General features: G+C 48.1%; 1 protein-coding gene across 1 annotated transcript in view; it reads right to left on the reverse strand.

The window, feature by feature from the left end:
- A2ml1 (alpha-2-macroglobulin like 1) overlaps positions 1–14391 on the reverse strand; it is a 37944-nt gene extending 23553 nt beyond the window's left edge. The window contains 12 exon segments of the mRNA XM_052720929.1: positions 563–708; positions 914–974; positions 3542–3769; positions 5335–5502; positions 7324–7433; positions 7912–8026; positions 8500–8626; positions 9402–9486; positions 9727–9886; positions 10800–10820; positions 13460–13512; positions 14055–14391. Coding sequence (XP_052576889.1) covers positions 563–708; positions 914–974; positions 3542–3769; positions 5335–5502; positions 7324–7433; positions 7912–8026; positions 8500–8626; positions 9402–9486; positions 9727–9886; positions 10800–10814 — 1215 coding nt within the window. The 5' untranslated portion in view covers positions 10815–10820; positions 13460–13512; positions 14055–14391.
- Positions 14392–14835: the final 444 nt, after the last annotated feature.

Consider the following 14835-nt stretch of genomic DNA (forward strand, 5'->3'; position numbering starts at 1 on the left):
AGAAGAAGAACCTGGGGGACGGGGATATGTGGCCAGCTGTGGTGGCACATGCTTATAACCCCAGCACTTGGGAGACAGAGGCAGGAGGGTTGCTGCAAATTTAAGGCCAGCCTGGGCTACATAGCAAGGCTTTGTCTCAAAAATAAAGAGAAGAGGAGGGAAGGAGGGAGGAAGGGAGGGAGAAGAAGGGAAAGGAAGGGAGAGAATACTGGAATAGAGGTGGAGAACATGCCTTCTGGGACAGGCTCTCACTATAGTTTAGACTGGCCCTGAACTCACAATCATCTTACCCACCTCCAGCTCTGCTGTGACTTTAGAAGGGGGAAAGAGAAGGAGGAGGACAAGGAAGAGGAGGAGCAGGAGGAGGGGGCATTGGGGAGACCAGTAAGGGAAGGGGAAGGACCAGAAGAGGGAAGAAAGAGATCTCAGCATAGATTAAAGACACAGGTACGGTGTGACCATCAACTTCCATATGCTCTTCAGATTGCGCTGAACTTGCTGGCCTCCAACTCCATCACACACGAGAACTTTCTCTTCGAGTTACTCCTAACTGCCACCTTACCTGGTTGTCAAAGCACATCTCCACGGAGAACTGAATTTTGTCAGCTATGACACCTCCGCCGGGAAATATGGTGTAGATGACGAGGGAGGGGGAAGGGGCCATTCTGGAGGTGAAGGTCAGCGAGACGGAGAAGGAGCCTTTTGGTCCTGAAAAAGAAGAGGGGCAGAGGAGCAAGGCTGCACACCCACCTGCACGGCTCTTCTCCAGTGTCTGGTGGGGCCTCAGGGTCCACGCCGCCCCCTTTTCTCTCTAGTGTCTGGTTGTTAGCATTCTTCTCCAGTCACCTCCGGGCATAGGAACTCTTCTCTAGGATCGCTCACATCTCTGTCTCCCAGAAGCATGCACACTCACCTTTCTCTTTAACCTTCAGCTGCTTCTGCCCTTCCATCTGCAAACTCCCTTTCCCTGTTACCTACGAGAGAGAGAGAGAGAGAGAGAGAGACAGAGACAGAGACAGAGACAGAGACAGAGACAGACAGAGAGAGAGACAGAGAGAGAGAGAGAGAGACAGAGAGAGAGAGACAGAGAGAGAGAGACAGAGACAGAGACAGACAGAGAGAGAGACAGAGACAGACAGAGAGAGAGAGAGAGAGAGAGAGAGAGAGAGAGAGAGAGAGAGAGAGAAACAAAAACAAAAACAAATCTCAAAGCTCAGAAGTCAGTAGGAGCAGGGTCCCCTTCCTCTGGGCCCCCTACCTGCGGAGCATGTCTGCATCCCCACTGTGAACTGCACCTCTTTGCAGCTTCCCCGAGCCTGCACAGCACCTCACCTAGCAGCTGTCTGCCTACCAGATAACGCTGCCTGCCCACAGGTCCTGAGGGCTCCTCTCCAAGTGGAGCCTTGGCTGAGAGCCAGAAAGAGGGTGGAGGAAACAAAGGACAGACGGCATTTAAAAAAAAAAAAAAATCCCTCACAGCAGAAGTCCGGGACTTCTCTAGGATCTCCAAGCTTTATTGTTTTATAATCCTCGTAGCACAAAGTCAGCCAAAAATCCATCATCACAATCGTTCTTTATTACAGTTCAATTAAGTAAAAATGAATCTTACACTGTCCAGAGCCAATCTGGCATCTGGCTCATGGAGGAGAATGCTGCTACTTCCTAGGCACTTCCTGCATGCTCTTGCTTGAAATAGAACCCCTGGCTTCGTCTCAGCAGGCAGGCAGCCCTGCTCCTACCCAGTGCTCTCTGCCCATTCTCAGCCACCCGACCTGAATCTCAGAGCTCCTCAGGCCCAGCCCCCAGCCTCTTGTCCCACCCCTGTCCTGAGACCCCTGTCGATATTCTCACTGTGACTTATTTTCTGCACACCCCTCCTTATTCTGCTGGGTCAAGATGGTTCTTTACAGCTTGCTGGAGACAGTGAAATGACAGAAGTAACCGGTATGATCCAGAGGAGAGACAGTCTCAGAAACTGAGAGAGTCAGGGAACAAAGACTCTCTCTGGGTCATGCCTCCTAAGGTTTATTTGCGTCTGGTTCCTTTAGTCGCCGTGAGCGGCCAGGCACTTGCTCATCTTTACACACTACTTGCTGTCCACCAATTGGGGGTTTTGCTTCCCCACTGAGGCTGCTGTTGATGTCAACCTTCAGTTTATAACACTGCTTTGAATACAGTCCAGAAGCCGGGCACGCCTTTAGATCTCGCACATGGGAGGCAGAGGCCGGTGAACCTCTGTGAGTTCAAGGCCAGCCTAGCAGAGCTAGTTTCAGGACATCCAGTGCTACACAGAGAAACCCTGTCTGGGGGGGGGGGGGGGGGGGGGGGGGGGAGATATAGTCCAGGGCTGGCAGGATGGATGGCTCAGTGAGTAAAGAAACCTGTGAAGCCTGGAGTCTATGTTCAAGCCTCAGAATTCATAGAAGGTAGGAGAGAACCAGTTCCACAGAGTCATCCTCTGGTCTCTACATGTTCAACACACACACACTGTGTTATGTATGTGCGTGTGTATATGCATGGCAGTGAAGGACTAGGGTACAGCTCAATGGTAGAGTGCTTGCTGGGTTCAATCCTCAGCACCAACAAAAAAATAAAATTAAAAATTGAAATACAGAAGGACGGTGTTTCTGAGTCCCATGTTCACTTTCCCTCCCTTCCCACTCACTCACCCCGCTTCAACCCTGGACTAACTATTTTCTCGATTAATTTCTCGTTTTGTTTTCCTACATAGTTACAGTGGGTTTTTGTTTAAAACCAAACCAAACCAACCCTCTTTGTCTGCAATCCGCCATCTCTTGCTGTATTTCAAGATGGCGCAATAGAGTTGCCAGTAGGTGTGTGCAAATACTGAACACATCACAACATCCAGGCTTCCGTGATCACTAAAGCGCAGTGAATTGTAACTGAGGTATGCTTTAAGAATTAAATGTAGCCGGGCGGTGGTGGCGCACGCCTTTAATCCCAGCACTCGGGAGGCAGAGCCAGGCGGATCTCTGTGAGTTCGAGGCCAGCCTGGGCTACCAAGTGAGTCCCAGGAAAGGCGCAAAGCTACACAGAGGAACCCTGTCTCGAAAAAAACAAAAAACAAAAAACAAAAAAAACAAAAAAGAATTAAATGTGTGCTGCTTGAAAGCCTTAGTTGAAAAAAGACTGTGAATATCTTTTATTCCTTTGACTTTTCGAAACTGGCTCTTACTGTGGAGCTCAAACTATCCTTGAACTCACAAACAATCCTTCTGTCTCTGCCTTCTCGATGCTGAGACCACACGCCTATCTGGGTTTTGTTGGTTGTTTGCTGAGGTGGGATTTTGTGTAGCCCAGACTGGCCTTGAACTTCTGATCTCCTGCCTCCACCTCCTCAGTGTTGGGATTCTAGGGATACACCACCACACCCAGCTTTCTGGTGTCTCAGCTTTTTAAATGTGTCTCTAAAATTCAGCAATTCTACACATGCCCTCCATCTTATCTCCATCCAGGCATCTGTCTCTCCTCTCTAGCTCTCTCTCGATATCCTTTCACAAGCCCCCATTTCCCAACTCACATAGTAGGAGAAGGTGACTTCTTGGTCTGGGCTTGCATCCTCTGGATCAATGGAATAGTCCACTAGCACCTCCTGGGTCTGACCACACCTCACCAGGCCATTTGGCCGCCGGATGCCCAGGAAGCTGCGGGTGGTGTTGTAGAAGGGACGCAAGTACAGATAGGCATTTTCGTAGTAATGAGGTACTTCCTTTGGATTATATACCACATCTTCTAGTTGGAACTTGCCCTGGAAGAAGCAGAAGAGAAGAGAAGGAGGAGGAGGAAAAAGAAGGAAGGAAGGAAGGAAGAAAGAGAAGAAAGAGCATGTGCGCTCCTCATCACAGAGGTCTTTCTCTCCAGTTTTCACTTCCTGAGAATGACAAATGACAAGTGGGCATTTTCCTAGAGGCCCAGCCAAGGACAGATGGGGAAATCTACGAAATGGTGTGTGCAGGAACATTGTGATGTAGAAGACAAAGGTAGGAAGAATGAATTACAGTTGTCAAGTGACGGGAGGTTGTGAGTGATATGCCTTCCTAAGACCAGTGCCAGTTGGGTAGATAAGCGTGACCAAGTTTATATTTCAGGGATAAGAAAACTAGGTATAGAGGATGAGGAGGTTGAAAAAAAGTTATTTCTGAAAGCAATGATTGACTAAAGCCTAGAATAAAAATCTAGTTAAATTAGCTACAAGGCGAATTGTATGTGCTTGCTTCAACAGTACTGCTGAATGACGTCACAATGGCTCCGGTCTGTCATATTCCTGTACCAATATTTTTCACCAAGTAATTGTATAGCATCCTCTCTGGCTGACTATGTGTCAGCAACAGGATGTTAGCACACGCTAACCAGCGACTTGGAAAAGCCCTGGTGGGCCAGCTCTGGTCCTTGCACTGCATCACTGCTGTAAGCATACACCTGGGCTAGCAGGTTGGGGGATGAGAGAGAGGCGGAACACCAGCTTGCAGCCAGTGGGCCCACAGACATACACAAAAGTCCGCCTAGATCATCTGCCCAGCTGACCACTGTGGATGGGTGGGCGGTGAGTACCCGTTCTAGAGCCGTGATGTGTGACTGTTTCATGGCATTCACTGCTCAGCTGTCCAGCTAATAACTGATATAACTAGCCTTACGTTTCCTAAACCCACAGGTCTCTTGGTGCTTGCAGTGTGAATGTCCCCTGAAAGCCACGCGTTGAAGGCTTGGTTTCCAGGCTCTGGCACTACTGAAAGGTGGAATAACCTTTGGGAAATAGAATCCGATGGGAGTTTGTGCCCCACCCTCCCCACCCCTACTTTCTGGCCATCATGAGTTAAACACGTGTCCTCTACCATCTGCTTCCGCCGCCGCCGTCACATACTGCGCCACCACAGACCCAGAGCAACAGGGCCACGTAACCATGTACTAAAAACTGTGAAACCGTGAACCAAATGAAAGGCTTTCTCTTTTCAAGTTGGTTATTTTAGGTGTTCTGTCACGATGGTGGAAACCTGACCCAAAAGAGTCACTTTTACAAGGAAGAGGGAGAGAGAGGATGAAGGCTTCACTCAGAACCACTTCCCTTCCTGCTCGGAGCTCAGGTCTGTCATCAGTCAGAAATGAGGACGGATTCATAAGCGTTGTGTAGCACTTCGGGTGTGAGGGTTTTCATTTGGTTAATACTAAAAATAGAAGGAACCCAGGGGAACCTTCTGAGGGACCAGAGAATGACAGTGTTAGCGCCACATGCAGCCAGAGAACTGCAAAGAGAAGTCTTGAGCCTTCCCTCCAGGGGATCCTCCTCATCTGGGATGCTGCCTCCCCAGGGCTTACCTCCAGAGAAATGTCTGTCGCATTCCAGGTGACCGTATCCAGTGTGAAGGAAGCAAGGCCGTTGTTGTCAGTAGTTAGGGTTTGCTTGGTGGTTCCATTTATGCCGGAAATCACCAGGAATACTGGATGATTCTTGAGGAGGGTGTCATCGTGGCCTCTAACTCTTATCTGAAGGGTAAAAGTCACTGAGGTTTTAAAGTTAGGTTAGGAGGAGACCGGGGTATGAGGCAAAGCAAAGTGACAACAGAAATTCCAAGAACACATTTCAGGAAAAAGCCTAGGAAAAGATAGATGCGATTCAAGCTTTGAGAAATACACAGAAGTTGTTGGTTGGTTCTGTTTTTGAGAAGAGGCCTTATGCATCCCGGACTGGCCTTGAATTCATCGTGTAGTCAAGAATAACATTGAATGTCTGTTTCTCCTGCCTCTACTTCCCCAGTGCTGAGATTAGAGGCATGCACTGGCACACCTGGTTAATAGGATTCTGGGGCTCAAGCCACAGCTGGGTTTGTGCATGGTAGGCAAATACTCTGATTACTGCACTATGTACCCAGACCTAGAAATACAGAAGTAGTAGCCTGACACAGAACTTGGTTTGCTGTGTAGCCACTGGCTTCCTAGCCTTTCACTTGCATAGGCCCCTTCTGAGGCTCTGTGCATTGTTTTGATTTCATTTCAATGTTTGTTTGTTTGTTTGTTTGTTTATTTCTATAGGTTCTGGCTATACAGGCCAGCTGCCCTCAAGTTTGAGGTTCTCCTGCCCCAGCTTGCTTTCTTTTTCCTAAAGATAGACTTCTTTACCTCCTCAGTTATGGAATCTTTAATGTCTAAAGACAACTGGATCCATCCTTGGTGCAGATAAGATGACTAAGCAAAAAGAGTTTAGAGGTGCACAAAATTGTGTTGGTTATTTCTTTTGGGGAAAAAAAGATAAGCAGTTGGGTGCACTGGCCTGTTACCCTAGCACTTAAGAGGCTGAGGCGAGAGGACTCAGAGTTCAAGGCCAACCTGGGCTAAACAGCCAGACCCTCAAAACAACAACCAAAACCAACCAACCAAACAACAAACCAAACAGAGCAACAATAACAAAAAAAAAGCGGGGAGCGGGGAGGGAGAGAAGGTGAGGAGGGAGAGAAGGTGAGGAGGGAGATGAGGAAGGGGAGGAAGATGAGGAAGGGGAGGAAGAGGCCTCCTAAGGGAGTGAAAATTCAGTCAAGTGAAATTAGAAATCTCTAACGACACAGATTAAAGATCTGAAAATGGCTCTCTGTTGAGAAGTGCGGTGTGAATCTTGCCCAGACCCAGGAGCCCAGGCTAAGTGATTCCCCCCGAAGCTCTGCGGCTCTTAAGTCCAAAGATCTGGACTTCAGGAGACGAGACTCTGGGGTTTGCAGAGATGGCTCAGCAGTTAAGGGCCCTGGCTGCTCTCGCGGACCCAGCTTCAGTTCCCAGCACCTACACGGCAGCTCACAACCACGTGTAACTCCAGTTCCAGGGATCCAACACACTCTTCGGTCCTCCGCAGGCACCAGGCACACATGTGGGACATAGACACACGTGCAGGAAAATCACCAACATAAATTAGTAATAATAATAATAATAATAATAATAATAAACTTTTAGAAAGAGGAAGAGGAGGACACCACCTCTGGTCTGAGGAAGGGCCTAGAATTTCACTCTGATGGTGATGGCACCAAAAGAGGAGTGAGGACGCTCCTTGTGGATGAACTGATTATAATGACTCAGCAGCTGAGAAACCTAGGGAAAATCACTTACTTTCTCCTGCCTCAGTTTTGTCATCTGTAAAATGGGGCCAAATGATAGTGTCTACCTCACAGGAGTACTGTAAAGATTAAATAGTCAAGGCACACCAAGCGCTTAGGACAGCAGGAAGGAGGTGGGAAAAGCTAGGTCAGTTTGATGTGTCTTTGATGTTGGTTGATTGGTTGGTTGGCTTGTTTGGGGGTACGCAAAGACAAATTAGCATACCTTCCCACTGAAGGGGAAATTGGGGTAATAAAAATTGTTAGTGTCTTCAAAGGTCATGGATCCCATCTTTGAGGAAATGTAGATGTCCTGGGTGGTATTGGCCTCCAGTCCTGCAGAAGGAAACAGATGAATCATGCCCTGAGTCCTGGCATCCTCATCTTCATGTTGAACATAAAATTCCAGAGAGGATGGTGTTAGGGGAAATACAAAACTGTGTTTTTGACCAAATGTCAAAGCAAATCAACTCTGTCTCCCCAGGTAGTAGATGGAAGGAACGGCTGGGATTTCCCTGGTCTAAGGACTGGGAACAGGGCACCCCCTTTTCCTCCCCCTCCTCCTCCTCTTGTTGTTCTTGTTACATTTTCTTTATTGGCAGCTCACATTTTATTTCTTTCCTTACTTATTTTGTGTATGTTTGTGTGATGTTGTATGTGCACCATGGTTCATGGGAGTTTACTCTCTCCTTCCACCAAGAGGGCCTCAGGGATCGAACTCAGGTCAGCCAGCTTAGAAGCAGGCTCCTTTAGCCACTGAGCCATCCCACTGCCCCCTTTCCTTCCTTTATGAGTCAAGCAGCACCCCTCTTACCTGTCCCTTCCTCCACCACTGAAGCCACAATATTAATGCTGTGGCTGTACATATATCCAGTGAGGTTGAAGGTGGACATGTCCACAGAGGCAGAGAAGCATCCTGCTTTGTCAGTCTGTGGAGGCAATCAGAGAGAACAGTCTAAGCCCTGCTTTCGCTTTACAATGTGTCACAGAAGCACATAGCTGCTAAACTCCATGCCTCAGTTTCCTCAAGAGAGAAAACTCTGCTGTGACATGAGAATACACCATTGCAGATCTCTGAGTTCGAGCCCAGCCTGGTCTACAAAGCGAGTTCCAGGATAGCCAGTGCTACACAGAAAATACACCGCATACAACATCCTTGAAACTCCGAGCTAGAAGAAGGGGAAGGGAACTGGAAAAAATGAACTCCCTGGCTCCAGTGCAGGCTGAGAAGCTGCATTCTGGTGAGGGGTGCTCGGATTTGGGTCTGGGGGAAACCCCCACCACATACACATACCACCACCACCAAAGCCTTCCCTCTGTGCTTCATTTTTTCATGCCGGTGTTTACTGAGGCTGTGAAAGACAACATGGATAAGGCAGCTCTTCAGATTCCATTTGCTCACCTCTCCCGAGAAGTTTCTGCATTTGTCCGGTAGCTGTTCCTGGCCCACTTCTCGGTACCAGTAAGTGTACGCCTTCTGACACACTGAGACCTGCACTGCCCCTCGAACAGGCTTTCCGTATGTGTATCTGATTTAAAACAAAAACAATACCAAAAACAAAACAAAACAAAAAAACCCACAAGGAGACAATTATGAAACTCCCTGAGATGCACACACACACACACACACACACACACACACACACACACACACACACACTCACACACTTCCTCTTTCTCATACTCCCGTCTCAGTCAGGTGCTCTGACAGTCATGTGATGTTCCAGCTCTTTCCTTCCCTTCTTTAATTACACTCAAGCACCACCATATGGACAGAGGTCTCTCTCCTCCTCCCTTCCTTTCCTCTTCCTTCCTTCCCTCCCTCCCTCCCTCTCTTTCGTGGTACTAAGGATTTAACCCAGAGCTTTGCAAACACTATGTAAGCCCTGAGTTACCACTGAACCACACTCCCAGCTCTTCGTATTTCTTTACTATGAGACAAGGTCTCACTAAGAACCCAGGCCAGCCTTGAAATTTCTCTGCAGCCCTGCCTGGCTGACTTTGAATGTCCCGTTCTTCTGCCTCTGCTTCCCGAGCGATTGGGAAGGCAGGCTTCCACCAGACCCAGCGCCCCTTTCTTTCATTTCCCCGGGGGAGTTGGTGTTGTACTTGGTGCAAAGTAGAAATTAAATCCATAATCTCGACTAAATTCATAACGGAACGTGAGAGCACATGGGCGGTTATAAAACTTCCTGGATGACTCATGACTCCAAGCCACATCAAATCACCTACATATCCCCTCCTCTGACACCCCCTCAGGGCCTCCAGCGCTAAAGCTTTCCTCTCCAAAGCTTCCGAACTTACCTGCCACATATTCTTGCAAAGAAGGATTCCTCCATGGTTGATAATTGTTTTGGTTCCAACACTTCTACCTTGAACCTGGGCAACACTGGGAAGAGCAGAAAGAAACACACAAGGTCCTGGTGTAACTAGGAGATAATAAAGGAGTATGGAGATAGCGATAATTCCGTTAGCTAGTTAATTAGTGGAGTGCTGTTTAAAAACCAAATGTTCCTGAAGTTAGACTCAGCACCGATTAAAAACACGAACAAACAGCCTTGACGTTACCTTCGCTGACTTTGAATCAAGACTGTGCCCAACGCTTTGGCTTGTTCCTTCCTGCACCTACCATATTCCTCCACACTGAACGTGCCGAAGGTCTTGCCCTCAGCCACTGTCACTGTGTAGGTGCCCAGCGTCGCCTCTGGTGCCAGTTGAAAGGATAAGTCTACGATGCCTTGCTGGGGTGCCACGTCCAGCCACTGTGCAATCCTGTTGTTATTTGGGTCCTGTGTCCAAATAAAGAGAAACGGCATAATGCGGCTGGCCACTTGGCTTCCAGCTCTGCATGGCAAAAAGCAGGGAATGAACTCTACCCATTGCTCTTCAGGCTTTATCCAAGAAAAAAGAGGCAGGGTTTGGAGAGCTAGATCAGCAGTTAAGATCACTGGTTGCTCTCCCAGAGGACCTGGGTTCGATTCCCAGCACTCACATGGTGGCTCATAATCATCTTTAACTCCCGTCCCAGGGGATCCAATGCTTGCCTTTGGCCTTCATGGACACTAAAAATATACAGATTATTTACAAGAGTAAAGAATAGCTCCCTGTGTGATTTATGCCTTTATTGTTGTAAATCCAGCCTCATTCAAGAGAAACCATTTTCTCTCTGAGTTCTTGCAGATGTTATCAATGGCTTCAGGAAATAGACAGACTTTAAAGTCCTACTCATCAGGAATGTTCACTCATGTTCAGTCCTTCTTAAGAAATAAGGCTGAGGGAACTGATTGTACACTGCCTAAAATATGGGTCATGTTGTTTAAAATGAAAGTGGAGGAGATACGGTGGCCTCACCCTTTGGGACATTTCTCAAAGGTATTTATCATTCAGCTACCAAGTTTCTATCCAAAAGGTGTTGTGACCCTGACAAACAGGGACAAACGGCCTGTGTGGCTAAGTGGGCATTGCACAGAGAAGTCACCAGAGCCAAAGATGAATGCGGTCATAGCAGGACCTGCTGTCCTTATCGACAGAGGTTTCGGTCTCAGTGCACAGGACAGTGGACATGAGACAATGCAAAAAGTGTGGTGGACCTACGGCTTTCCGGTGCTGGGGCAGAGTCTAGAAACTCTGGGCCACGGTGTGAATAGTTACTGCCTTCAACTTGCTCCCACAGCTCCCAGGAGAACTGGTGCTTCCGCTTACCTGCAGCTCCACCATGGAGTACTGGAAAGGGAAGGCAGAGAGCACAGGTTACTTTACGGTGCAGCATGGGTACGTTTCCTGAAAGGACTCCTTCCCCTCTGGCCATTATCTTAATGCTGGGCTCAAGACTCATCCAGTAGAGAAAGAAAGAGATTTTCTCAGAGGACCCCCAGTCCTAAAAGGGTCGAAGACCCGCAGCCCCAGTCCCTGAAGGGACATGTCGTTGCCCAGGACTCCCACTCTTTAAACCTCCTCTTGGAAGCTAATCGTTTCCTGGCACCTTCTTTTGACACCCAAAAGCCCGTGGATAGGAGTGGCCTCACTTCCACTCATGGTAAAATAATTTTTTAAAAAAGTTTACAAGTGGCCAGCTATAAGATCTAAAGGTGGTTGATACATGAATGCTAACACCGCACGTTCATAGTTACGGGCTCAGAGAAGGTGTGTGGTCATTCAAAAGAGTCCAGTTTCCATCTCACTCCAAAAACTGGGTGAAATCAAGACAGTGCACACGCCTTTGATTCTTGGGTAAGTACCATGTGATGTTAACCCTCCCTAAACACAAACACAGATGACATAAGGGAGGGAGATTAGCAACTCTGCAAGAGCCAAAAAGGGGGTGGGGTGCAGCAAGAAGCCTCAGTGGGTAGAGGCATTTGCCGCCAAGTCTAGGACCTGAGTTCAATCCCCGGGACACACGAGGCAGAAGGAAAGAACTGACTCCTGCAGGCTGGCCTCTCACCTCCCCACGTGTGTCACGGCTCTCCCGTGTGCACACACAAAAATGTAATTTAAATAAAATGTCAAGAGCCCAAAACTAAGATCCAAGTGACACAGGCCTGGAGATATTTAGACAACCAGGAGGCAAATATCACTCTTATTGCTGTGGAGAGCCACAGGTCCCGGAGAACGAACATAATCAGATGACAAAGTACTTTCCTAACCCAGGGGCCAAGCGTCAGGGAGAGGGCCAGTTAGCCAGAGGTTTCTGGGAGGAACTGAGCGGAACAATCTTGACTATATTTTGTTATATTTACTTATTTATAGTGTGTGTATACACACGCGCGTGTACACGTGTATGTGCATGTGTGTGCGTGTATGCGTGTATGTGCGTGTGTGTGTGTGTGTGTGTGTGTGTGTGTGTGTGTGTCTGTGTCTGTGTCTGTGTCTGTGTGTAGGTCTGAGGACATATTCCAGAAGCTGGTTCTCTCTTTCCACCATGTGTGCCCCAAGGACTGAAGAACTCAGGTCATCAGCACCCTTACTCACTGAACCATCTCACTGGCCCACTCCAGCTGTATTTTAGCGCTCTGGGTATGAAATATTGTGTTCTTTATTTATTTGAGGGTGGATGAGTGAGATAGCATCCCATGTAGCTGAGGCTGGCCTTGAACTTGATACTCCCAACTCCTCTCTACCTCCCAAGTGTAAAATCACTATGTTCTTTAAACTTGAGATTTTGTCCCGTGGCTTCTTGGTAAAATTCCTTTTGTGAATGTCAGTTCTCAACCTAGAAGGATCTGTGTAAATGGAATGGGGGGGGGGGAGCGGGGGAGTCGTTTTAGAAGAGAAATCAAGCCTTATAACAAAACCCACAACCTTTTGAGCAGTTTGTGCCAAGAAAATGTAACGGGGTAGCTAATGAGATCCACCTCCAGGGGGCGGTAGAGTTCAAGCACCGGCTGAGATGGCACCCATCGCTTTGAAATCAATTACCCAATAATAGTATACCAGACTCTGTTATGGAAGGGTTACTGGTGACAGGAAAGAAAAGACCATCGGGAAAGAACGTGGTTATGGCTGCCCACCTGTAACAAGCACACAGGGAAAGGAACCCTGAAGCCAAGGAGACAGAAAACAGAAAAAAATGCCCTTCCTGTATTTAAGTTCCATTTAAACACACAGGAAGATGGCAGTGGGGCATCCAAGGGGTAAGGACCAAAGCTCGTAGGACCAAACCACAGCGTGCCCTGAACAAGATCAAACCCATTACAAAAACTTATGATCAGAATGTGGCTCCGTCAGGGAGTGCTTGCCTAACATTGGTCAGACCCTGGGTTCCATATCCCACGACATGAAAAGTAAAGATTTTGGGAAAAGACACGATGTTAAGGATTGAATTGGAGGAGGAATATTGAAGTATATTTGCCAAGGGTTACCACACTTTCAATGTTGCTAGAAGAAAACTGATTACTTTATAAATGACCTTATTTATTATCTTGCCTATTTATTTATTTATTTATTTATTTATTTATTTATTTATTTATTTATTTATTTATTTTTTCAAGACAGGGTAGAAGGGCTGTCCTCACTCTGTAGACCAGGCTGGCCTTGAACTCAGATATCTGCCTGCCTCTGCCTCCCAAGGGCTGGGATTAGAGGCGTGCGCCACCACCACCACCACCACCCGACTATGAAAAGTCTTTTTAAACATAAGCAGATGCAGCCATCTCTCAGGAATGTCATGCTAATTGAATTGTGCATGTAAGGCTGAAAACCAGTCATCTTTGCAATTTCCCACACTGACAGGGCTGGGCATCGGTGGGCTGGTGCCCGAGGCTAGGACTCCTTCCTGAGGGTGTTCTACAGCCCACAGACCCGCATCACCTTCTCCATTCTCCGTGATCGAACACCTTTCCCTCCTCCAGCTAAATCCTTACCTTGTCGTTCACTGGAATGAAGTCGCTGTTCAAGGTGACAATTCTGAAAAACACTAGACCGGCAAGGACATAATTAGCAAAGAGGGTTTCCCATCCCAGAACCCCTCCTCCACCTGTTTCATTTCCTCGCACATGTTCCTGCGTCAGGAAAACCCGTTAGGCTGAGGAGAGGGGAGGATGTTTGCCAATGTGAGAGAAAGGGGAAGACCACACACACACAGTTTCTTAGTTTTTCTCCAGGCTCTTAGTGTGAGACCTCAGAGTGGAATGCCCCACAAAACTAAAATGAACAGAATCACAGACGTGCAAGCCAAACCCTGGACACTTTCTTACCCATAAGAACCATTAACCCAACTGCGTGTGACACCCCACCCTCTGGGACAGACCGTACCTTTGTTTTAGACACCCAGAGGCACCAGCAACTCCACCCACGCTCTTGCTAGAGTAAGACTCACAATCAGGCCAGAAACTTGGTCGCTGGACGTCCCTGTCTTCTCCCTCCTGGTTCTGTAAACCCGCTAACGCATTCACAAATCTCCGTCATGATGCGCAGCCGTTTTCCTAGCCTGTCTGTCCCGAGGCACGCACGCCTTACCTTGCTGGCCGGGGGTGTAGACAGGTTTGTCCGTCTGCACAAACGTGCCGCTCCCTTGCCTCTGAATCAGAACTTTTTTCTCCTCTTCAAAGCTGAGGTTCTTTCCGACTCCTGACACTCGAATGGTAACCACTTCTTCCGTACCACCAGCGGGTGGGGGGACCTGGGCAGGAGAGGAGCATGCTGGGGAGGAGTAGGGTACTGGGGGACACAGTCCCCGGTCTCAACCCAGCAGTGGGAGAACAGACGGAGAGAACTGGGTCAAACGGGGGTAGAGAAGTCTTAAGACAACACTGAAGAGAAGCAGTGTTATCAGAGGTGAGGGACTGAAAGAGTGTGAGGACAAGGGAATTGTGGGTAAGCCCCCACCTGGAACTGAAGTTTAACAGAGTCCAGCTAAGAAACCTAGCCAAAGCACTACAGAAGAAACCCGTACTTGAAGTCAGACTATGGTGAGCAGCCTGGGAGGAGACCTGGAAATCCAGGGATTAGCGTTAAGGCCTAGTCAGCACTTACTGAAAATGAGACACAGTGGAAGTTCTTCTTCAGTCCGGAATGTTCTAGCAACTTCTGCGTCTTGTCCTTGGTCTCCAGGGTAATAGTGAATTTTACATCACAGTTCCCAGGGCTCAGATCCAAACAAACCTTTTGTGTGGAGGGGAAGGCAAGCTGGGCTGGTACTGTCACCAAGTACTTTCTACTGAGGGGAAGAAAGAATTGCAGAGCGGTGATTCATTCCTCAGTGAAAAGCTAATCCCTTCCCTTGGAAGCAGCCAGCAGC

The sequence above is a fragment of the Peromyscus californicus genome, unplaced genomic scaffold (genome assembly GCF_007827085.1).
Source record: "Peromyscus californicus insignis strain IS unplaced genomic scaffold, ASM782708v3 Scaffold_6__1_contigs__length_162567912, whole genome shotgun sequence".
Lineage (NCBI taxonomy): Eukaryota > Metazoa > Chordata > Mammalia > Rodentia > Cricetidae > Peromyscus > Peromyscus californicus.